We start from the raw sequence: 21,994 nt of genomic DNA, 5'->3' as shown, positions 1-21,994 counted from the left end.
GTCGCAGGGCAACACAGAGAGACAAACAGGACAAACAACCATGCACACACACATTCACACCTAGGGAGAATTTGGGAAGGCCAATTAACCTGAGTCATGTTTTTGGACTGTGGGAGGAAGCTGGAGAACCCGGAGAGAACCCACGCATGCACAGGAAGAACATGCAAACTCCGCGCAGAAAGACCCTGGGCCGGGAATCAAACCCAGGACTTTCTTGCTGCAAGGCAACAGCGCTACCCACTGCGCCACTTTGCAGCCTCAATAACCTGGATATGGATGTTAATTGTTTTAAGTTGGGTTTTTTTAAAGTGAACATTTTTAACAAATAGTGTAATATTGCAACTGTTGGAGAAATAGATAATTCACTCTCATGTTAAATAACATTCATTATTATGAGAATTTATCTGGATAGATTTTATTTACATTTGTCATGGATTATAATAGACAAAATAAACAAAGCAAGTCCAATAAGTTTGATTATAAGTTTGGTTTAATGAGAGCATTATCAGGGAATATAATGTGTAAACTGGATTGTCATTTCATCTAAATGACAATCTTCATTTTCTAACACATTTTCCACTAAAGTAAATAAGTGCCTGTAGTACCTCCTCCAGTCTGATAGATGGCGCACTGCCGCCTGCTTTTACGCCACTCAACGGACGCATGTTTGTAGTAGTGAGAGCATCATGGCTGAAGCTAGCAGAGTTTAGCTTATTGGTTAGTTAGTGTGGTCGGTCGGTGTTGGGTCCGAGGGCCGGGTGAAGCTCTGAGGGACCGGTATCGGTGAGGTTACTGGCGGCCCTGGTTCCCAGTTCGGTCTTGGACCAACATGTTTAGTTGCGGCCGTTTCGCCCTTCAGGTTCTGCTCAGACAGCCCGCTGTCCGGAGCTTCTCCCGGACTCCTGCTCAGGTCAGTGGCGAAGTTTCACCTCTAAAACTATCAGGTTATTATACTTTTATTCATGCCAAACCTTTATCAATTTATGAGACAGACTTTTTTTTACTATCGGGCTCTGACTTTTTTTCTTCTAATTCTGCTTTAGCATTTTAAATTTTCACATAAATTTACATAAACATGTCAAAAACCACCGGAAATACATTTGGTCACAACAAAACCACCATGTTATTGTTATTTTGATATTATGAGATAATGAGATTGTTGGCAACTAAAGACGAGATTATGAAAATGTAGATATCTTCAAAAATTCAATTTTAAATCTTATTTTATATAGATAGATGATGACAAGCATGAGGTATTTTTTATTTAAACGAATGAAATTCTGAGAGTTTTATATCAGGTGGTCTTGACAGCAAGTTATCTCCAGAATAGATGAAATAAAAATATTTCAACATTATGAGATTGAGGTCAAGTTATTGTGAGATGATTGCAATAGGTAATTGTTAGAGCACAACAATCTTATCTCAATTAACTGACATTATGAAACTGTGATTATAACAAACCAAATATTAAAATCTTTTCTCGACACAGTAAGATTGTGAAGTTGCTAATACGGTAAGAATTGAGTTTAATTTCAACATGATTAAACTTTCCATCATATAAAATAATGGACTTTTGCTTTTTTTTAAATACAATATAGATATACAATTATTTCAAAAATAAAGCTTGTTACATTGACATACTGAAACTATTACTAAACCAAAGTTCTCATTACTTCAATATACTGATATAAACAAATAGTCTCTAGTTAGTTCAATGAAAGTAAACTGGAAAAATTCTCAGTTTTGAAATGTAGAATCTGTCCGAACTCTGGACCTCGTTTGATTCTCTTACCTCAGTTCTTATGTTGTCGACTATGCTTTTATGTTTTCACAATGTAAAGCACTTCGAACTTCCTGAAATGTGCTGTACAGATAAACTTGATTAACTGATGATTTCTCCATTGTTCCCTTCTGATTTAAATTCAGGATATTCCTGCCTGTTTGTGGTGTTTTAATGTCTTTTCTTAATGTGAAGACAGCTGAAATCATTTAAATAATGTCCACAGCACACGGTTATAGTGGAGCGATGGTGGGAGGTCCCTTTGTCCAAAGAGGGCAGTCCGCCAAGGCTTTACCCCCGAAGACACAGAGTCTACAAGCTGGTCGAGGATACCAAACACGCTCCCAAGGAGAAGATGAAGCTCATTCTCACCCAAACTGTAGAAAGTGAGTGTCTACCCCCCACCCCCAAAGTTGATACCAAAGTCAAATATCATGTCAAAACCTCCTCCTTTGGTTTGAAATAACAGAACTTGGTGGGAGAGGCGACACCGTATTTGTGAAGAAGTCCATCGGGCGAAATAAGCTGCTGGCCCAAGGCCTCGCTGTTTATCCATCACCGGAGAATAAACAGATGTTTGCTGAGGAGCTGAAAGTGCGTTCTAAACGTAACAGTTCATTTTACATTTAAAACGGTAAAATGTAGCCGTTTCATATCATTTATTTATACACAGCTTCTGCGTGAGGGACAACCAGATCAGAGAGTGCAAACCAGAACAGGACAAATGGTGAGTTTATTTGGCACTAATGATTCATTTACTCAGGATTGCTCCTACGTCTGGCTGAAAACACTGGAATGTAAAATGAACTGCTTTTACTGAATGTTTTCCAACTTTTTTTAATTTACAGACAGTTGAGCTCCTTAAGCGATCTAATCTAAAAGTCATCAAAACGTTTTCTGACGACTTCCAGCTCACTAAAGAAGTCGTCTGCAGACAGTTTGAAAAGAAGGTTTGTCTACTTTTATTTTGTATTCACTGTTGTTGGCAACACTGGTAAAGAAATTTTAAAAGAAATTAAGCTATAACTGAAGCCGCTAATCTTTAATTAATAATCAATTTGATGCCTCCTTCTTTGTTCAACCACCTTTTGCCAAGAGGACATTTTGATTTGATAATGATGGCCCAATTAGGTCTTAATTGGGTTTTTAATTGTTTTTTATCTGAAACAGCCAATTGCAATATCAGTGTGGAAAGGTGTGTGCATGAAAAGCAGGGGCACTTCTTCAAGGTGGTCAAATGTAATATTGGTATGCAAAATGCAAATGCAAGACACTTGACATACATGCATACTGTTAAAATATGGCATTCAAACAACTTTTTGCAGGCATGATTTTTGCACACAGCCAGGACTGCTGCGATTTGATATTTTGTGCCAGCGTAGTAGAAGTTCTTTCATGGGTTGTTGGACTGAATTACTGTGTACAAAATAACTTGAGTGAGAATATAAGCAGCTGATTTGTTCTTGTTTTTGTCACACCTCTTCAGCTGGGAATTGTTGTTCCACCTCATGTGCTGAGTCTGCCGTTTGAGCCAATAAAGGAACTGGGAGAGTACTGGTGTGATATTACAGTGAGTTTCTCTCTTTCATTTTCTCTACTTTTTACAGTACCTTCTGGACAGTTACCTTTTTTTTTTTTTTGCTTTGAAATACATTAACAATGTGCTTACTTTGCCTTTGAATTAAGAATACAGATAATTAACTGACTTAACTTTACTTGTGGATGAATAGGTTATTAGATTAAAATTAGTTTCAATTAATGAAGTCCGCCCTAAACCTTTTAGTGTTATAGTTTGGCCGCCGTCCAGCAGAGGGCGCAGCTAGTCATCTTTCAGCGGAAAAGTTGAAACAGAAACAAAGATGGCGGCGGGACCGTACCAGGACATGAGAGTAACGAGCAAAACAGACCGGTGTGGGATGAAAAATGCACTTTGTGCGGTTCTGTTTTAAAATATAAATATTCGACATAAACTCTTTACGTTTCTGCTTAATGGCGCTCCTTAAGCCGAGCTGCAGTATTTCACATATTTTATTCGTTTCAGCTACATAAATGGTTCTTGGTTTATTATGTTTTGTGATATGTATCTTGGGTTTAATAACAAATTTTTGTTTATTCAGTCACTATCTAATGCAGTTGTTAGAAAGTTATATGAAAATAACATATTATGAAGAATGTAGCCCTTTATACTATGGAAAGACGGGTTTTGTTTTTCAGAAAATGGCCGCATTTTCATGAATCGTTAGTCGATCAGACAACTTTGGATTAACTCATTATTAATCCATAAATTGCGTCTCTTCTCGGAATGTCCTCCAGGTTAATGGGAAGGACACAGTTCGCGTTCCTCTCTCTTTGTTGCCGTACGAAGATCAGTCCGCGGTCCACCAGAAGCATCGGAAGCTGCTGATGGCCGAAGACGACTCACAGGCTGACGCCGAGGAAGACGACGCCACTTTAACGACCGTTTCTGACGCGCCGGAAGCGGAAGACGGTAAAGACTCGACAACAACCGTCCAAACTCAGCAGGGATCAACATCACCGCCGACTGGAAACTGATAAAAAGTAAAGGACTCCCAAATAGTTAAGAAATATCCAGCTGATGGTTTTTATATCGCTAAACAAAACATGTAGGTATAAATCTTTATCTCACTCTGGAATCAGTAAGTTTGTTCTTCATTATGGAAAATAAAAGCTTACTGTATAGTAGGGTGAGAATTTCCTGAAAAGATAATGTTTCATTTGGAGTATTTTTTTGTTGATTTCGGGGTTTTAATGACATATTCGAGCTGTAATTTTCCAGTGTGGAATAATTATACACAATTCATTCTGATTAATCGTTAACTGGAGTATTTAGACTCAAAAAGGCCATTTGCTGAAAGAATATCATTCTCAGAATACTACATACTCCAAAAAATGTACAAAAAAACCAATGCATTTTGCATTTAAGATGGTGAAAAATACTGTTAATATATTCTACCAAAAAATCCTCTAGTGGCTGTATTAGCTTCACCTTATTAAAATACTATTAAAAAAATCTTTTAAGCACTTTTTTCTATCCATTTATTAATTGGTTATTCCAAAAATAAGCAGATTAGTTCTGAGTTGGATGAATCAAACAGAAAGAGCTTTTCACATTGATATAAGTATTTTTTTTAGCTTCAAGAATTATTTTTGGCAAAAAATGTTATGAATATATTTTGTACAGAAAATAGACCAAACCAGTTCAAGGAATCATAATATGTCACATTTAAGAAACTGCAAAAAGGCATGAAAAATGTAAGAAAACAAGAAAAATTCAAAACTTGTTTATTGGATTTTAAATACACACTTATAAAGTGAACAAAAACAGGGTGAGCGCTGGAGATTTTTTGCAATGCAAATTGAAAATTTGAACATTTAGTCCTGTTTCAACATAAGTATATATTTAAACTTCTGTAACTTAAATTCCTTTCTGACTACAAATTCACCTTTTTACTGCCGATATATAACATTTGGGTTTTTATCTGGTGTCGAGTTGGATCTGTTCACATTTACAGGCTTTTAAAGAAATCCTACTGGTGTCTTGTTAGCATCGCTAAGCTATTGGAGAAAACCAGCACATTATTACTGGAGGGTTTACCTGGCATTTCAGAGAAATATAATATGTACAGAGCTGCTCCTATAGTTTACATCAGATGTGAAAACGGAAGAAGATGCAAATGTGTCCATCTGGACAGTTTAGTTTGGGCTTTTGAAATTCACAGTTTCTCCCAACAACCCTGCGATCAAATTGTTCAGATTGAACCTAAAATGTCTGAAACCCGCAGAAGAAAAAGAAAGGTGTCACACATTTCTAGAACTCCAAGTAAAATTAAATAACTTGAGATGTTTGCTACAGAACAGCATCACAGAAAAAACGACTTAATCTGAGAGGGGAAAAAAAATCTCAAATTAGTCAATTTAACAGATTAAAGCCTGAATTCTGAGTTTAATCTCAAAATTTTGAGATAAAAGTTATAATCTAGAAATAAAAGCCCAATAACTAAAAAATCTGACTTTAATATGAAAATTATGACAAAAATTGAAAAAAAAGAGAGAAACAAGACAATTTTGAGATTTTGACAGTTTCCACATTTAGTTTTCTGGATTTAATCTAATAATTTAGTTTTTTTCTGGGAAATTTACTTAAGGCAAAACTATTTTTGCTCAAAATTTCACTCTTGGAATTGGAAAAAGTTGAGAATTTCTAAAAAGGAATTTGTGCCTTTTGTTTCTTAGAATTTAGCTGTAATCTCGTAATTCCCTACCTGAAAATTCTTAGATTAAACACAATTTTTTTATTTTATTCTGATTTTTGAGGCAAAAAGTCAAGAATTCATACATTAATATTAATCAAAAATCTTCCTTCAATCTCAGACTTTTTGAAGAAGAAAAAAATCTGGGATTAGTCAGAATTTTGAGGGGGGTTTTTCTTAAAATTTTGTCTTAAATACCCAAGAATTATTAGGAAATTCTGAATCTACTTTAAGATTTCTGAGGCAAAAAAGTCAAGAATTTTTACGTTAAAAATGAGAATTCTTCTTTTCAAGGAGTGGGACTAAATTTTTAAAGACTTAATTTTATTTATTTTTTTGCAACAAATATTGACCAAATTTAAGCGCATAGTTAGCTCTCGACAAAGTCGTCATTGCAGCATAATTTACTGATTAGGTGATGATTCAGTGAATATTTTACGTCGAACTGTCTATCTTTAAATTGGAACTAAAAACAACTAAATGCACAACAAAAATAAACCAGAGCTTAGAAAATACCATGAATATGTTTTATAAACATCCAAAGGAAAAACATGTGTGGCTCTGGTACCTTAAAAACACCGGTTGGGTTTCTTTGTATTTACTAGGAGTGACCGGGATTCGGACAGAGTAACACCATATCAAACAGAGTATTATCAGTTCAAGACATTGCAGGCTGCAGATCAGGAAGAAAGGAACAGGTTTTGCTCCTAAAGGAAGAGGATAAATCTGGATATCGGTAAGTTGGGATACGATGTGTCTGTACGCCACAGCAGTCCAAAGATACAGGATCTAGAAGCCATATTTGGCCTGGGTCTGACGCCGGGTCATCCTGTTTTCTGCCCAGTTGTTCTTCAGCTCAATCTCACGTTCCTTCGCCTGGGAACAAGCAAACCAAGAAAATTCAGAAATTCTATGTATTATATATATACAAATCACACATTGACCATTAGCTAGTCTGTTAATCTGCAGGATTTTTTTTACAATAGTATAAAACAGCTTAAAGTACTTATACTGTGAATATTTTCCATTTTCAATTAGATTTTATGTGATGCACTAACACAGGACATAAATAAGGTTTTCAAGTATTTTTTCCATAAATAAACAAAGAAAACATTTGGGCGTATCGGTATTCCTCTTCCACAGTTTAGTTCGGAGGCCAAAACTTAACTTTTTGACCTGAAGAGCAGAAACGGTGTGAGCGAAAAACTAACACTGTCCATCCACAACTCACCATCCCCATGCAGTTCAAAGCATATTTATGTGCTTAAAATGGCCTAGTCAAAGTATGGACCTAAGTCAATGTGACAGTCTTAAAAATACATGTTTATACAGATTAGAGCAACACAGTATTTTGTAAATTTATTGTTATTGCAGCAGGTGAAATGCACATTATGAAGAACTACTATTAAAAATGATAAATTCTGGCTCCAGTAAAATTGTTGGAAGTTGTTTGATTAAAAACCCAAAAATTACAGCTAAATTGTTTCGATGCTAACGCAGAGAAAACCACATGTATAATTTTCCATCTATTTCCCCGTTAGGCAGAATTTGTGCTCTTGTGACATAAAATGCAAATTAAAGTGTTTTTTAAAATGAAAAAGAAATGTAAACACTGATCAATGAAACTTCTCCTTTATGGTTTAATGTTTCCAAGAGTTATTATTTAAATCTCTGCATCTTTCAGCAGCTGCTCACCTGGTGAATGAGATACGTTATCTGATGCTTTCGCCTCTGTTGCCCTGTAGGCTGGTCTCCTCTTCTCTGCAGAAACATCAAAAAGCACTACCGTCAGATTTAAACGCATCATTACTTCTAGTGTTTTTATGTACGTTTCCCGTTTTTAAGCAAAACCACACAGAGCTCGTGCAAATCGTTCACCTTGCTGTACGACTGGCGGGTTTGTTTTTCCTCAGAGATGCTCTTCGTCATCCACTGCTGGTTCCCACTCAGCTGGTCGTCTCCTTTGATTTCCAGAAACTTCACCTCCTCTTTGCCTCGGTTTCTTTTCCCCTGCAGCCGCATGAACTGCACAGCAGGCAAGCGAGAAGGAGTTTGTGGTGGTTTGCAAATTTTAAGTCTGCCTTTAAACGGGCTCAGAAAGGCAGTTTTATTAAACTGCAATTCTTTCTTACCCCTTCGTCGTCAAACATGGTGGAGTTGTCCGGCGGCTCGGCTTCTGCTAACTCCGAGTTGGGGTTCTGGTAGTACGGCGCGTCATAGTAACCCTTTAAATGAAAACAAAAGTCACCTGAAGTACAGCTTTATTATATTTATAGATAGGACCAAAGTATTCATTTATTTACAACAAACTGAGAAAATGTTGGCTTAAGGGCTGAAATGATTAATCCAATCAATTGCTGAAACAATTGGCAACTAATTTAGTAATCGATTAATAGCTAATTGGAGTATAGATACTCAAAAAAAAAAAAAAAAAAAAAAAAAGCTATTTGCTGGAAAAAAACATTCAGAGCAGAAATTAATCCAAAACTTCACATTTGCCTGTCAATATGTTTTATCCAAAACTCCTCGAATGGCGATTTTAGCTTCACTCAGGTCAAATTCACTAAAGAAATGCTAAATTAGGTAAAAATAAATAAATGTATTTGTTTTTTAAAAGAAATGTGATTGTTTGCATATTTTAATGTCTTTCTAATATTGCATAAAAGAGCTTAAGAGGTTAAATGAATAAACTACAGAATTAAATGAACTGATTCCTATACTGAATGTTAGTTGGAGTGATAGTTGGCTTTAGTTACATATCAGGTCAGATTGTATAAGTAAAGAGTTGAGCACAAAGTGCATTACTCGAGCTGGCTCCTATAAATAGTTGCTTTTACCTCGGGGAACGCCTCTGGGCCGGCCATAGGTTGCTGATACTGGTCGTATTGACCGTCCCATGCGCTCGCTCCCTCATGGCTCCCTCCAAAGTCCAAAGGTGCGTTCGACAGTCCCGGCTCATCAGCGGCCACGTAAGGACAGGGCTCGGCTGGGGTCGCCGGCTCAGGATCCACAATGGGGACGACGTCAGGAAGAGGCTGGGAGTTGTCCTCAAGGGAAAAGTAGTTCTGAGGGGTTATGTCCTCCTCGTTCTGGTCTTCTGCTGCGATCTGCTTCGCCACCTGCAGGGCCGCTGACTTGGCCGCGGCTTTGATGGCGGAGGGAGACGCACTGGAACCGATCAGACCCGAAGCAGCAGCTCCAGGTTTAGGTGCTTTGGGGTCTGGACGCTTAGTGAGAGTGTGAGGGATCAAAGGTCGGTCCGTCTCCTTCACTGTTAGGTTTTTGGGTTTGGGGAGAATGGAGGACAGACCTGAACCTGAACCGGCACTCTGGTGAGAGGAACGGTCAAACTGGTTAAAATGGGAATGATTCCTGTTACAGTGACAAACTCAAAGGAGTTTTAGTTTTTCTTGATAGGTTTACGACTCCTTTGAACTTCAGAAGGTGAAATGAAAAGAGCTAGATTATTTTTAAAAATCAAATAAATTATTAATTGGAGCACACAGCCCCAAAACGCCAGAAATATTCAGAGCAGTAATCAAGTCAAAAATGTACAAGCTATATATACATTTTTCATAAAAAAAAAAAACTCAGTAAATGTTTTACCCAAAACTCCAAGAGTCACAATAGTTTTAGCTTCACCCAGTTCAGATTCTCTAAAGGAATGCTTTTTTTTTCTTATTTAAAAAATGAATTGAATTGATGATTCACATCACTGATGTATTTTTAATATTGTATAAAAAAGCTTAAATTAAAAATCTACAAAATGTGTCAATTTTTTATACAATCAAACAAATGCCAGAATAATCAACAACTAAAATAATTGTTAGATCTACTTTAAACCTCTTCAAAACTTTGTCGCTGATCTCTCTGTAGTGTCATTTGGATTTTTTGATGTAGTTTACAGTTTTGGACAGAACAGCTTAAATTAAGCTCCATTTAATTTTACTACCACTTCACAATTCTGTGCAACTCTTGATTTGGTCTGTCTCATAAAATTCCAATAAACTACGCTGAAGTGAGTACTAATGAGATAAACACCGGTTATTAGGCCTGTCACAATAATCAATAAATAGCATAATAAATTAAAACAAACTCAATAATTTTCATTGGCATAATTTATTGTTCATCTCTTTTTTATTCTTTTTCTACCAAAAACTGAATGATCAAAGTCTTATGTTTGGTGATTTGGTCTCAACTAGCCCTTATTTTGAAGGACAATTTTGTTTACACAGATGTGAAAGTTAATTTTATTTTTCGTTTTATTTATTTAGAATATTTATTTTCTAGTTCCAGTGTTAAATGTTCATTATAATTTAAAGTTTACTGATCTTTTAGAAAGTGTCCTTGAAGTATGATTTTGCCATTACCATCATATTGCTTAAAAATTGTCTCAAAACAACATTATCGTTTATCGCAATAAATTCTGGAACAATATATTGTTATCATCGTGAGAGGCCGACTGATTGCCCCGTCTTACCTGGGTTTGCAGCTTCTTTGGGACTGGCTCATCTTCATCTGAGTCTGACTGTAAATAAAAATGACTAGAAATGATCATCTCAGGCCAACCAGAGGAAGCACTGCGCATGATCAGGAGTCTGATTCAACTTACATCCCGCCTCTGAAGTTGTGGCACAGGGATCTTGACAGGCTCTGTTCGTTTCTTGGGCTTGGGCAGACTGGACAGGAACCCGCCTGTGCTTTCCTTTGCTGCAGAGTTTTTTGCTCTGGATGCTGCCTCCTTCCCTCCAGCTGCAGATCCAGATGCTTTAGGCGCAGGCAGGAAAGAGAAGAGCCCTCCCCCGCTTGCTTTACTCTCAGCTGCGGCGGAGGTCGAGGTTTCCTCCGAGTCACTCTCATCACTGCTACCATAAGCGACTAGAGACATGTTTGCTGAGGCTACCGAGGATTAGTATTATGGAGGAACTAGTGGACATGGATGAGTCGCTCTGAAAAAGCCGCACAAGCGTGTTTCCAGGTGAGGTGACCCGAGTTTTTAATGCAAGACTTTCTATGCTAAACACATAAAATAACAGCGATTAGAGCATTAAAGTCGGGCTGAGTTGATCAACTGGAAGCACGGAGCTAGCGAATGCTAGCTAGGCCACCGTGACCTATCTTCGCGCAGTTTCTTGCCCGGATGCAGAAATGTTAACTATAATGTCTACGACTGAGCAAAACGAACACAGCGTGTCGCTTTAAAGTTACTCTGCATTCGTAAACTACGCCCAGTACTCCCTTGACTCCATCAAAACATTCGCCTTCATCATCCAGTGATTGAGGACGACCGCCGACTTCTTTTTCCTGTGCTATTGACAGCAGCACTGAAACTATAGCGCCACCTAATGATCTGGTAGTAAAACAACAGGTTCTCGTCCTAAATACTTGTGCGTTTCAATGTTACAGAAAAGTAGATGTATATCGTCACCTTCCTGAAATAATGGCCTAAGTGATTTTGGGTGGAAACAAAGTGAAAAAAAATCACCCCTTCTTATTGCCGAGGAATGATTTAGGGGAAAAAAATAAACAAATAAAGAAAAAAAGACTTGGGCCATTATTTTAAGAAGAAGACCACATTTTGAAATTAATCTAAGCATTTCGAATGTTGAACATTTCAGTATTCTGAGATTAAGGTCAGAAATTGAGATGAATGTTAAGATTAAGGTCTGACCTTGATCTCAGCATTAAGGTCAGAAATACATTAAGCATTTATAGATAGTCAAGAATAAAGGTCGAGGTTTTAGTCTCGACGTCACCCATGTACTTGATCACAATTTCATGTTTGAGAAATTTGCTTTGATGTGAAGTTCTGGCCAGTAGGGGCGCTGTGTTTTGATTCCATGTAAATACTGGGGGGCGCGTCTGTCGAGGAAAGCGGGTTTCCATTTCAAACCTAAATAGTCCGGAGGACGGGCTAACGTTTATACTCGGTAGAACATATTTCTCGCTAACCAGTAGACATTTATGTAGCGCAGAAATTGCTCTCTTATTTTTTGTCTGTGGGTTATTTTCCTTGCTCTGAATCCAAAGAAGAAGAACGAAGGAAAAAATAGCCCGCTGCGTCTTAGCTTCAATTTTTCCGCGCCTGGTTTGTTTATTTGGTTATCAAATCGACAGTCTGCTTTGGGTTTTGTCGCAGAAGGTGTTCACAATAAATTTTAAGCCACACCAGCATTTCTTTTTATTCAAACACATATCTGATATTCAACCAGAACCATGCCGAGATCCAACAGGCAAAAGGAATACAAACCTGGAGACCTGGTGTTTGCTAAAATGAAGGGGTATCCACACTGGCCTGCAAGGGTAAGCTCCCGCCGTAACATGTTTAGCTTCCAGCTTTGACTGTGCTGCTAACTTGAATTTGTCCGTCTGCTGCTGCCGTTCTGCCTTCCACTTGTTCACCCGAGAGGCCTAACGGTAACCAGCTACCATGAGTTAGCTTAGCGCGGCCGTTTTTAGCCAGCGTAAACGAAAAGACCCAATAGTTAGCGATTACACTCTGCTTTCGTGCGCACCATAACATACAAATTGCAGGCGTCTTATAAAAGAACCGATGCTGTCATTTACTTATTGGTTAGTTCTCGTTATGTGCCGCTTTCGTGTCCCCTGAGGCCTTTGGAGGGGCTAGCGTTAACTTTAAGCTCTTCGCAGCCGTTACAGGGAGCAGCGCGTGAGCCACTAACTCTAACGGTCATGTCAAGCGCCGATAACCGCTGACCCGGAGTGAACGTTAACTAACAGCTTAGCCTGTGGTACAACGACGCACTAAGTAATTTATCGCCATTAAATGCATATTAGATGTGTTTGTTTTCTTTACAGCTGTTTAATTACTGACTCGTTCATGACGGTTTTATGCTTCGCTGTTTGTAAACATGCGCACCTGGCCTCACAACTGCGCTGCTTCTCACGTTGAAACGGTCTTTAGCTTATCGTTTAAGACAGACACTGTTCGTCCCAGGGTTCATTTTTTGCCACATTAGGATCCCTTGGTCGTTGGACATTTCTATGTGCTTATACAGTTTGACCAGGTCCTGTATTTTGGGGCGAAGTTTTAAATTTTCATGTTTTTTCTTACCCTTTAAATGAAATGGAGAGTTGTGTCTCTCTCATTTTTCTTACAACCCCAAATTGCACTGAAGTAATATTTAAACATAACTTTACTAAAGTAAAATGTGATTGTTCAAGAAGTTACCTTAGTAAATGTGAGTAATTAATACCCTTTTATTCAATAAAGGTTATTGCAGACAGATTACTCTTTACTTTCAGCTGTGACGGTAACTTTTGGCACAGTTTTTTCCCTCCCTTTATTCAATTTTATCAGCTTCATCTCAACAGAATTTGGGCCCAGCCCCAATTACCAGCTCAAAACGCTCCTATCTGGTGAATGCCAAAAGCCCCGTCTGGCAGAGGCAAATGGTCACTACGTCTGTCCATCATTCTGGTGGTGTTTTTGTCCCCCCGTACTTTGCTATGCCCTTTTGAAAGGCTATTGATGCCAGAAGAATGACAGGCCCAAAAGGCACACAGAAAGGATGTTCAGCAATTCACTGACATTAAATTATGAGACTCAGACTGTTGATTTAAATAGTTTGAGAAAGCATCCTTTCCCATTTTTCTTTTTGTTAACTTTGCATTTTATTATTCATCTCCTCTTCTTTTCCAGATTGATGAACTACCCGAAGGAGCTGTGAAGTCACCCTCAAATAAGTACCAGGTGTTCTTCTTTGGAACACATGAGACGTAAGTATTTTATGCTCAACCTGTTGTTAGTTTACTTTGTGCAGGAGAAATGTCAATAACCGTGCCACTTTACTATTTTAGATTGGTCAGATATCAATTACTGTGCAGCCTCAATGCTCACATCTTGGTACACACTAAAAAAATGTTGCATAAAAAAAAATCCTTAAAACATGATATATTTTGAACGGCAATGTTATTACTCATTACTTTTATTGTTGATCAATCACTGACATGCATTTTGTCATAGGTGATAATATGTTGCTTGCAGAGCTCTGTCATTGTCGAAATATTTTTGTTGTGAACTTGATGTCAGATTTTGGTTAATCTCAAATGTTCGATGATCACAGGGCTTTTCTGGGGGCCAAGGATCTTTTCTCATATGAGGAATGCAAGGAGAAATTTGGAAAGACCAACAAGAGGAAAGGCTTTGCTGAGGGACTCTGGGAAATTGAGAACAACCCCACTGTCACTCACGAAGCCTACGAGGTTGGTAGTCTGCCTGAATGAATGTGTATCACTGTGCAAACCATCAATATTGCAAACAACTGGTCAGATTGATAGACGCATCAAATAATCGGGTTTCTGTTTGATATATTTGTGGATGCTTTACTGGTTAAAGCAGCAGAAAACATTCCAAGGGAGCACTAAAATGTTTGGATTTTCTCTTTTTTTCGCACCATAACCTCAAATACAAAAGTGTTTTCAATAAACCACTGTGTTGAGATAAATATAATGAATCTTTGGTTGTGATTTTTGTCAATGGCTTTATTAATTCCTCACTGTCAGGGGTATTGGTTTGCAATGAAAGTGGTTAATACTGTATATGTTGATATATGTTGTTTTTATTTAAATTTTCACCACCATTATCACATGTTTCCCTTCTGTGCAGTTCCTAATTCCTGTATGATTCCATTTTGTTGCTTGTGGTTTAAGGTTTTGTTTTATAAAATATTGACTCGATCAATGCAACAGATATTAAGCACAATAAGTTCTTAACCTCTAATCCTGTTCTGTAGAATGTTTTATGAATGGATGTCTATCTCTTGGTTCATGGTGACTTTTAGATTTACTTTATTCTCGTTTTAGTCAGCAAAGAATGAGAACTCATCGGAAGCTACCGGAGACATAGCAGAGAAAGCCAACACTGAGGGCAGCAGTGACGAAGAGGAGGGCACTCTGGTCATCGACGAGAAGAACGAGAGGGGAGGGACTAAACGAAAAGCAGAGGAGTCCACAGAGGTGAGCTTTGGTTTGTCAGATTGTCCAAACCGTCACAGTTAGATCACTGCTAGGCTGTCCTCAACGTTCGCTGCACTTCGATAGGAATCTCCCAAGCGGCCAAAGATTTCAGAGGAAGAAACCGAAAAGCCCAACACAGAGGCCAAGCTTAATGATGTGGCAACAGCGCCTTCCTCACAGAGCGAGTCGAAACCAGAAGGCCAGGAGAAAGCTCCAGCAGAGGCCCAGCTAACGGCGGAAAAGGTGAAATGTCCTCATGAATGATGGCTACGATCAAAGTTTTAGAACTGACTAACATACTTGTAGGCGAGTAAAGATGCTGCATGTCATTAGTCAGATAAACCAAACCTGGTTGTCTGTTCATACAGAGCATCTGTGTGGCTATCTGGTTTCAACTATAAACCAGTTCAACAGCAACATGTCTCTTATTTAATATACATTTCAGCATAAATGACACCATTTTATTAATATTGCAGTTTAAGGTCAAAACTGTTTTTCTTATTTTAGAAAGGAATTTAATTATAAGCATGTTTTTATCTATTTATAATATTGTGTAAAAAAAATAATCATCAGAATAATTGCTATTTTTTGTGCATATGGTATTTATGAATTTTACACTGCTTATGTTTAAACCACTGCACTAATTGCAGTTGTCTTTTCTCCCTGCAGTCAGTCACAGACAGCGCTTAACGTCCACTCAGAAGAAAACCAACAACCCTCAATGCTTCTCTCTGGAATTCAGGCTTCGAAATAAACAACTGTAGAATGCCAGATTCCAGCTGTTTAATTAATGAGCGAATTATGTGAGGAAAAACATTGAAAAACACATGTTTGTATTGAAAGACAAACAAATTTCCATTTGCCACTATTGGGATATTATATATCCCAGAATAAACAAAAGTAAACATTTGCTGATCAGGCTTCAAACAATTAAACTGAACGTTTTCAAGCTTGTGTACAAACAGGATTTTGGTGTTTATATATTTTTTATTTCTAAGTGCAATTACATAATTACAAAGACTGAAAAATAGGTGTCAAAACATTTGTCAGTTTGAGGGAAGAAATAAACTTAATATATACTACATTTAACACAAAAGAAGATTAAATCACAAACTACTCCCATTCAGTGGGTTTTAAAACAGTGTACAGAAGGAAAAAAAAATAAAAATTCACCAACTCAGCTTCAGTTTGTAACCATTTCACCCTGTTTGAATCAACCTGCTTCTCAGCCTCATTAAGCCCTTTATGATGCAGTCATTGAATGCATGAGACTTGACATCTTCAGCAAGTAAATGCCTCACTGAAGGTGACCAAACTGTGTAACGAATTTCTACATTTCCCCACACGTGACTTCTTGGCTTCCAAACACATTGAACATGCAAACCCTGTTGAGTTCAGCCTGTTTCACTCACAGACCTGCCCTGAGATCTCAGACGACTTGTGTAGAAAGCAGAAAGACATTCCTGAGTGTTGTCTCAGCTCGATCTTGAAAGGTGGGGTGGTGGCAACATTCGTTTTAAAGTATCTGGATCACCTGAATGAAACCCGTCAGAACCATTAACTCGGTAAACAAGCTCTAGTTAAACTTTTCCAAATATGTCACCAAGATTCACCGCATTCACAGATTAGTTGCACAGAATTTTCTTTCGGAAATGTTCCTGAAATGATGAACTCTAACATAATTTGATTGTTGTTGTTTTTTTTTGCCTCTAAGAAATCAGAGTGTTACCATTACAGAGTTTTGACTTTGTAAAATTTTATTTTATTTTTTTATTATTTTGCCCAACCTTTTAACTGGAATACGAGTCATTTTACTTCAGTGGTCTTATTGTTTTCGCTGTGATACAAAGTTGTGGATGTGATTGTTCTCATTGCGTTGGTGTTATTTCATCTGTTTACCAGTGTCGGCTTAAAAGTTTATCAAGTCATTGAAAAAAGGGAAAACTATGGTAAAAAAAAAAGATTATAAATCCTTTCCTTCACTTAATATTCAGAGTAAATTTTGTTTTTAAGCGTTTTTATTTTTGGGGTTTTGCTTTTTCTGTTTATTTCAGATGCAGACATTCATCTTGAGCTACTGCTTAGTTTGCCATTGTAGTTGAAAGTCAATTTAATAAATATGTTGATTACCAAAAATTAATCCTGGTTTTGTTGTCTTGGGTTTCATGGGTGTTAAGTGAATTAATAGATTTAGCAACTTTTCACTTGTGTATCTTTTTTTTTATCATTATTTTTCTTTCCCCAAACTAATTACTCTGGAAGTTGAAATTTAGTTTAATTCAGAAGAAACAATCAAATACAGAAATGTACCCTTGGGAATATAAACAAACACGAATTGATGCAGCAACGTCTGCCACTTTGGTCTTTGAGGACGTTCTTTGAAACGCAGTTGCGCATGCGTGAAGTCACGTCAAGACGCTCCGGTCCAGCAGGTGGCGCTACAACTACGTAGGAGCCTCATTCGTCCTGCTACATGTGACATTGACAACAAAGGGTAAGCTATATGTTTTTTCGGTTTCTTTTAAAATTCACATTCGTATGATATAACTAAAACAGTAGCTGCAGTTTTACAGTAATATATTTGCGAAAATAGGTGAGAAGAGTTAAGAGCTAATACTAACGTGTTTACCATTGAGCTAACGTTAGCCTAGCTTGCGTTAGCTCAGTGAATTGCGAGTAGACTAGACGGATAACGTTCTTTGCTTTGGTTCCCACAGCACCATGAGGCTGACCGCTCTCCTCTCCATGGCAGCCCGGGTCGTAGTGCCTAAAGATTACCGTTACGGCACCAATAGGCCCTGGACGGAGGCCGCTAAGAGGTTGAATCCTCCGGGAAAGAAGAGGAAGAAGGTGTTCGTGGAGCCGATAGAGGCAAAGGACTGGACCATACTGAAGGGGGACATGGTGAGAGCAAGACACTGAGTCCGGAAGGAATAATCAAGCCTTCACAGGCTCGTTCTAACGGTCCAACGCCGTAAGAGCTGCCTGGTCTGCTTTATGATAGTGTTTTATTCTACTGGAAAACACCACAAAACAGCCAGACCTACCGCCATCTCCTCCAACATAACTCTCTTCAGACCTGGATGCAGATCCATTGTCTTAACTTAAACGTAAATATAAATACAGTTGTTATAATTGGACTATCAGATTCCCTAAATGTAGTTGACAATGTCTCACCTGTGCATGACAGGAGCAGTTCTGCACTGTACAGTGAATTCTGCTTTTCTTTGCCTGAAATAATGCCGTTTTTGTCTGCTTTTTCCACATTATGGAAATCAGATCTCTAATCTCATTTTATAAAAACAAAAATGAAAAGAAGAGTGAGCCAGAAGTCTAAATGCCAGTTATTTGTTGCCATTAAGCATGACAAGAGAAGTCACTAGGTTTAGTTGGTAATTGTCTTTTTCCATGTTCTTTCTCAAGAAATAATTGTTCTTGACTAAGTCCCAAACTTGGGTTACAAGGCAATAAGCTTTTACTATCCTAAAGGAAAAGAATACAACACGACCTGGTGTTTCCAACTCAATAACTACTTTTGGGTTTACCAGTGTTATCAATAAAATGTTGAGTGTCAAGTCTTTTCAAAATATTTTTTCTTGCAGGTTGAGATTCTTGCTGGTAAAGATAAAGGCAAGCAGGGAAAGGTGGTGCAAGTCTTTAGACGCAGAAACTGGGTCATCTTGGAGGGATTGAATACGGTAAGAAAGCAATTTATTAAGACTTCGCTGTATGCTGTAATAATGAGCCAAATAGGACTTATGTGTCGTCTTCATTCATCTGTGTTTTTTCTAAGTTTATGTTAAAACTTAGAAACTGCGGTTGTAAGAGTAGCAGGAGGCTGAACACAAAGTTTCTCCACATTAGTTCTAGTTAGTCATATACAGTTTGTAACTTGTAATGCAGCTTGATACTAATAATAAACAGCTAGGTTATCAAGAGACACCACCAGGTGTGTGACTGTTTAACATTTTATTCCCTTTTTATTTTGTGTTTCAAGTTGGCATTCATTATCCAGCTTTGATGCTTGTCTTTTTGTTATTTTATTTAAGAATGTATATAAAATCTGGCCTGTAAGGAGTATTGTTTGGTGCAGACTGGATTCAAACTTTATAATTTTTTTATGTTTCTGTCCCTGCTATTGTGAGAGTTGTTTTCTTGTTAAAATATTTTTTTAAAAACCCGCAAGCTAGCATTTTACTGCTTTCATTTCTCTGATTCTCCTGCGACTTACATTATTAAAATCTCATTTGATTTTTCTACTTGTAATGCTGTTAATGATTTGAAGGTATGCTGTATGTTTTGATGTCTAAATACTGAGTTTTGTCTTCAGAAAGTACTTGAAAATAACTACAGAAACTTTCTTTGTATAAGACTCTTTATATTTTACAATAAAACTCAGTATTTGTTTTTTTTTTTTTCATAGCCAGACTCTTTAACTCCACTAGATGGAGCCATAAATCTGACTGAGTAATTGTGACCAACGTTTTTTTTTTTTTCTTGCGGTAGCATTACAGGTTTGTGGGGAAAACATGGGATTACCGTGGGACCTACATTGCCAGCGAGGCTCCTTTGCTGCTCAGGGATGTCGCCCTCATTGACCCTACAGACAGGTAGAATAAAGAGGGAAAAAAACCGGACGCATTTATTAAGTTCAGCATTATTTAACCGTAAAAACCTTAAGAAATATTTCAATTAATATTTAATTAATATTTAATATTTCAATTGAAGTATTTCAATTAAAATCAGAACACAGAGTTAGGTGTAGTGACAACTGTCGCAATAAGCAATGAATCAATTAATATCATAATAAATTAAAATGAAATAAGATATTTTGTTTACAGTGACTTCATAGTGCATTTTATTCATGGTATTAGTTGTATGTGGTTTATATTTCCTTTTTTATATAGTTCTTCATTCTCAGGTTTTATTTTGGCTATTTCAAATATCTTCCAATTCCTTTGTTAAGTGTTCTTTACAAAATTAAAGTGTATTACGTTATGATGCTGTTATGTTATTGTTTATCACAATTTTGGAACAATTTATCATCCAGCAAAAGTTAGATCCAATGTTTCCCTCCAATACAATCATAGATATGGTACAAAAAGTTATTTACTCTTCACTTGAAAAAAAAACAACAAAAAAAAACACAGGAGTAAAAGTCTGTATAAAGTTACAACATGCAGAAAGGACTAGAAAAGGCACCAGTTGTAATTTAATCTCTCAATAAGTCAGTTTTTGTCTCCAATATTTTAATAGTTTCGGCAGACTTTAAGGTACCGGAGCAGATCTTTTCTGTCATTACATTTTGATGGTTGATCTACAGGAAGCCCACTCAGATTGAGTGGAAATACACAGAAGAAGGCGAGAGGGTGAGAGTGTCCAGCAGGACGGGACGAATCATCCCCAAACCTGTGGTGGAGCGACGAGACGGCATCGTGCCTCAACAGTGGAAAGGTGAGTGGGGAGCAGATTATGTCAGCCAGCACATTAAAACCAGATGATTTACTTTAACTAGAGCTTTCCTTTCATTCCCACAAATAAAAGTCACATAAGGAGTGTTAGCATTGGTTAAGCTAGTGTGGAATGATGCCACTTTTGCTTATTTACATATTTTTGTGTATTTGTTATATTTCCTGTTAGATGAGGAGAAATAAGGCTACGCAGAAACATTTTTTAATATATGTTCCAGGAAGCATAAAAAGTCACCTTCAAAACGCATTTAATTTCACATTTCGAACTGGAGTTATTTCTGTTTCCACTCAGACGGACCCAAAGACACCAGTCCTGAAGACACGCTTGAAAAAACGTACGCTCCGTCTCTGAAAACCCTGGAAGAGGAGGTGATGGAGAAACTGGGTATTCAGGAGCACAGGAGGCACCAGAAGTCCTACTGGTACTGAAGATAAACGTCAGACTGGTTCTTCCTGGTTCTGTCCGGTTCCTACAGCCATGCTGACCATAGCGTCCTCTGGACTGTGTGAAGACAACAGAAGGAGCCCAAACGAACTTACAAACACAGTTTCAGCATTTTGTGGACCTCATCTGGGTGCAACTTATGTTCCTGAGGTATTCTGGGAATTTTTTTTTTTTTTCAGAATATTGTGAATAAATGTTAGGCCTGTGTTTTATTGTTATGCAGGAAACAATAATAAATAGCAAAGTCCTAAATTATGGTTGTGCAAAAGTACTTTTCTGCAGTTCCACACCTCCACAAAATAAAACGACTTTTCCAAGCTTAGTGGGGCATTTTAAGCCTTTTTGGTTTGAAACGTACCCAGACAAAGTCAGCTTTAAGTTTGACTATGAAATAGAATGTTGTATTTAGCAGCCAAAGAAATTTAAATCTCTTAAAACTTAAAAAAAAACACACAAAAAAAAAACAAGCAGCAACCTCCATCAAGATGACTACAGATTTATTTTATGAGTGCTCCATCTTAAAATGTAAGACTATTTTTAATAAAACTTCCTTTTCTTTTGCTGCAACGGCTCATTGGAATAGTTTTCCAAATGATATTAACTGTACTTGCCACAAAAAATTTCCACATTTAGTAAAACATGACCATTAAATAAACAGATTTACACTTATTGTTAATGTAGGAAAAAAATAGGACTATGTGAGATTGTAGTTTGATTAGTGAGATTTGAATAATGACAGATTCTGAACTGGTGAAAAGCCAGATCTGTTAAATCCTATTTGATTAGAATCAACCTGCAGGTTGAAATGATATTTTAGGGTTTTTTGGTTAAAGCGTGTCTTTTGTTTTTAAAAGGTCAATCAAACGTTGCAGATACTTAATATACAAAACCATATTTTGAATGTTTATTTTTTATCTGAACACCACTTTTTCGCAACTATAGTTGTTTTGAGGTTCTTTATAAATTAATTAGTAGTAGAAGTATAAAATAAGTTTTCTCAAAAACTAAACTTTCTTCCAGCAAGCAGGCTATGATTTGAATTTCTAAA

The 21,994-nt window shown here is 37.3% G+C and overlaps 4 protein-coding genes across 4 annotated transcripts; 3 read left to right on the top strand and 1 right to left on the bottom strand.

Annotated features, from left to right (window-relative positions):
- The first annotated feature begins 646 nt into the window (after positions 1–646).
- Positions 647–4,483, top strand: mrpl9 (mitochondrial ribosomal protein L9). Its single transcript, XM_055053796.1, has 7 exons — positions 647–910; positions 2,007–2,166; positions 2,250–2,374; positions 2,454–2,507; positions 2,629–2,730; positions 3,267–3,350; positions 4,094–4,483. Exons 1-7 carry the CDS (start codon positions 830–832, stop codon positions 4,331–4,333), a joined length of 846 nt encoding a protein of 281 aa, XP_054909771.1. The 5' UTR covers positions 647–829; the 3' UTR covers positions 4,334–4,483.
- Positions 4,484–5,067: 584 nt separating this feature from the next.
- On the bottom strand, positions 5,068–11,374 carry prcc (proline rich mitotic checkpoint control factor). The gene is made up of 7 exons (XM_055053794.1): positions 10,664–11,374; positions 10,532–10,579; positions 8,889–9,380; positions 8,184–8,276; positions 7,930–8,076; positions 7,747–7,812; positions 5,068–6,927 (listed from the first exon to the last, which is right to left on the bottom strand). Exons 1-7 carry the CDS (start codon positions 10,937–10,939, stop codon positions 6,841–6,843), a joined length of 1,209 nt encoding a protein of 402 aa, XP_054909769.1. The 5' UTR covers positions 10,940–11,374; the 3' UTR covers positions 5,068–6,840.
- Positions 11,375–11,911: 537 nt separating this feature from the next.
- LOC129375019 (hepatoma-derived growth factor-like) lies at positions 11,912–17,170 on the top strand. Its single transcript, XM_055053797.1, has 6 exons — positions 11,912–12,354; positions 13,715–13,791; positions 14,139–14,277; positions 14,878–15,030; positions 15,115–15,273; positions 15,700–17,170. Exons 1-6 carry the CDS (start codon positions 12,268–12,270, stop codon positions 15,718–15,720), a joined length of 636 nt encoding a protein of 211 aa, XP_054909772.1. The 5' UTR covers positions 11,912–12,267; the 3' UTR covers positions 15,721–17,170.
- A 247-nt stretch (positions 17,171–17,417) lies between these two features.
- Positions 17,418–21,201, top strand: mrpl24 (mitochondrial ribosomal protein L24). Its single transcript, XM_055053869.1, has 6 exons — positions 17,418–17,524; positions 17,748–17,934; positions 18,633–18,728; positions 19,537–19,640; positions 20,354–20,484; positions 20,794–21,201. Exons 2-6 carry the CDS (start codon positions 17,752–17,754, stop codon positions 20,928–20,930), a joined length of 651 nt encoding a protein of 216 aa, XP_054909844.1. The 5' UTR covers positions 17,418–17,524; positions 17,748–17,751; the 3' UTR covers positions 20,931–21,201.
- Positions 21,202–21,994: the final 793 nt, after the last annotated feature.

The sequence above is a fragment of the Poeciliopsis prolifica genome, unplaced genomic scaffold, assembly GCF_027474105.1.
Source record: "Poeciliopsis prolifica strain line A6 unplaced genomic scaffold, Auburn_PproV2 SCAFFOLD038, whole genome shotgun sequence".
Classification (NCBI taxonomy): domain Eukaryota; kingdom Metazoa; phylum Chordata; class Actinopteri; order Cyprinodontiformes; family Poeciliidae; genus Poeciliopsis; species Poeciliopsis prolifica.
The sequence above is the reverse complement of the archived record's forward strand: the minus strand, read 5'-3'. Positions and strand labels throughout refer to the sequence as shown.

Excerpts from the sequence above, each read along its gene's own strand:
- prcc (XM_055053794.1), bottom strand. The coding sequence starts at position 10,939 with ATGTCTCTAGTCGCTTATGGTAGCAGTGATGAGAGTGACTCGGAGGAA. Across the intron at positions 8,277-8,888 it reads GCCCAGAGGCGTTCCCCGAG|GGTTACTATGACGCGCCGTA; the intron begins GTAAAAGCAACT and ends TTTCATTTAAAG. Across the intron at positions 6,928-7,746 it reads TAACGTATCTCATTCACCAG|GCGAAGGAACGTGAGATTGA; the intron begins GTGAGCAGCTGC and ends GCTTGTTCCCAG.
- LOC129375019 (XM_055053797.1), top strand. The coding sequence starts at position 12,268 with ATGCCGAGATCCAACAGGCAAAAGGAATACAAACCTGGAGACCTGGTG. Across the intron at positions 13,792-14,138 it reads TTCTTTGGAACACATGAGAC|GGCTTTTCTGGGGGCCAAGG; the intron begins GTAAGTATTTTA and ends CGATGATCACAG. Across the intron at positions 14,278-14,877 it reads TCACTCACGAAGCCTACGAG|TCAGCAAAGAATGAGAACTC; the intron begins GTTGGTAGTCTG and ends TTCTCGTTTTAG.
- mrpl24 (XM_055053869.1), top strand. The coding sequence starts at position 17,752 with ATGAGGCTGACCGCTCTCCTCTCCATGGCAGCCCGGGTCGTAGTGCCT. Across the intron at positions 17,935-18,632 it reads CCATACTGAAGGGGGACATG|GTTGAGATTCTTGCTGGTAA; the intron begins GTGAGAGCAAGA and ends TTTTTCTTGCAG. Across the intron at positions 18,729-19,536 it reads TCTTGGAGGGATTGAATACG|CATTACAGGTTTGTGGGGAA; the intron begins GTAAGAAAGCAA and ends TTCTTGCGGTAG.
- mrpl9 (XM_055053796.1), top strand. The coding sequence starts at position 830 with ATGTTTAGTTGCGGCCGTTTCGCCCTTCAGGTTCTGCTCAGACAGCCC. Across the intron at positions 2,375-2,453 it reads TGTTTGCTGAGGAGCTGAAA|CTTCTGCGTGAGGGACAACC; the intron begins GTGCGTTCTAAA and ends ATTTATACACAG. Across the intron at positions 2,508-2,628 it reads AAACCAGAACAGGACAAATG|ACAGTTGAGCTCCTTAAGCG; the intron begins GTGAGTTTATTT and ends TTTAATTTACAG.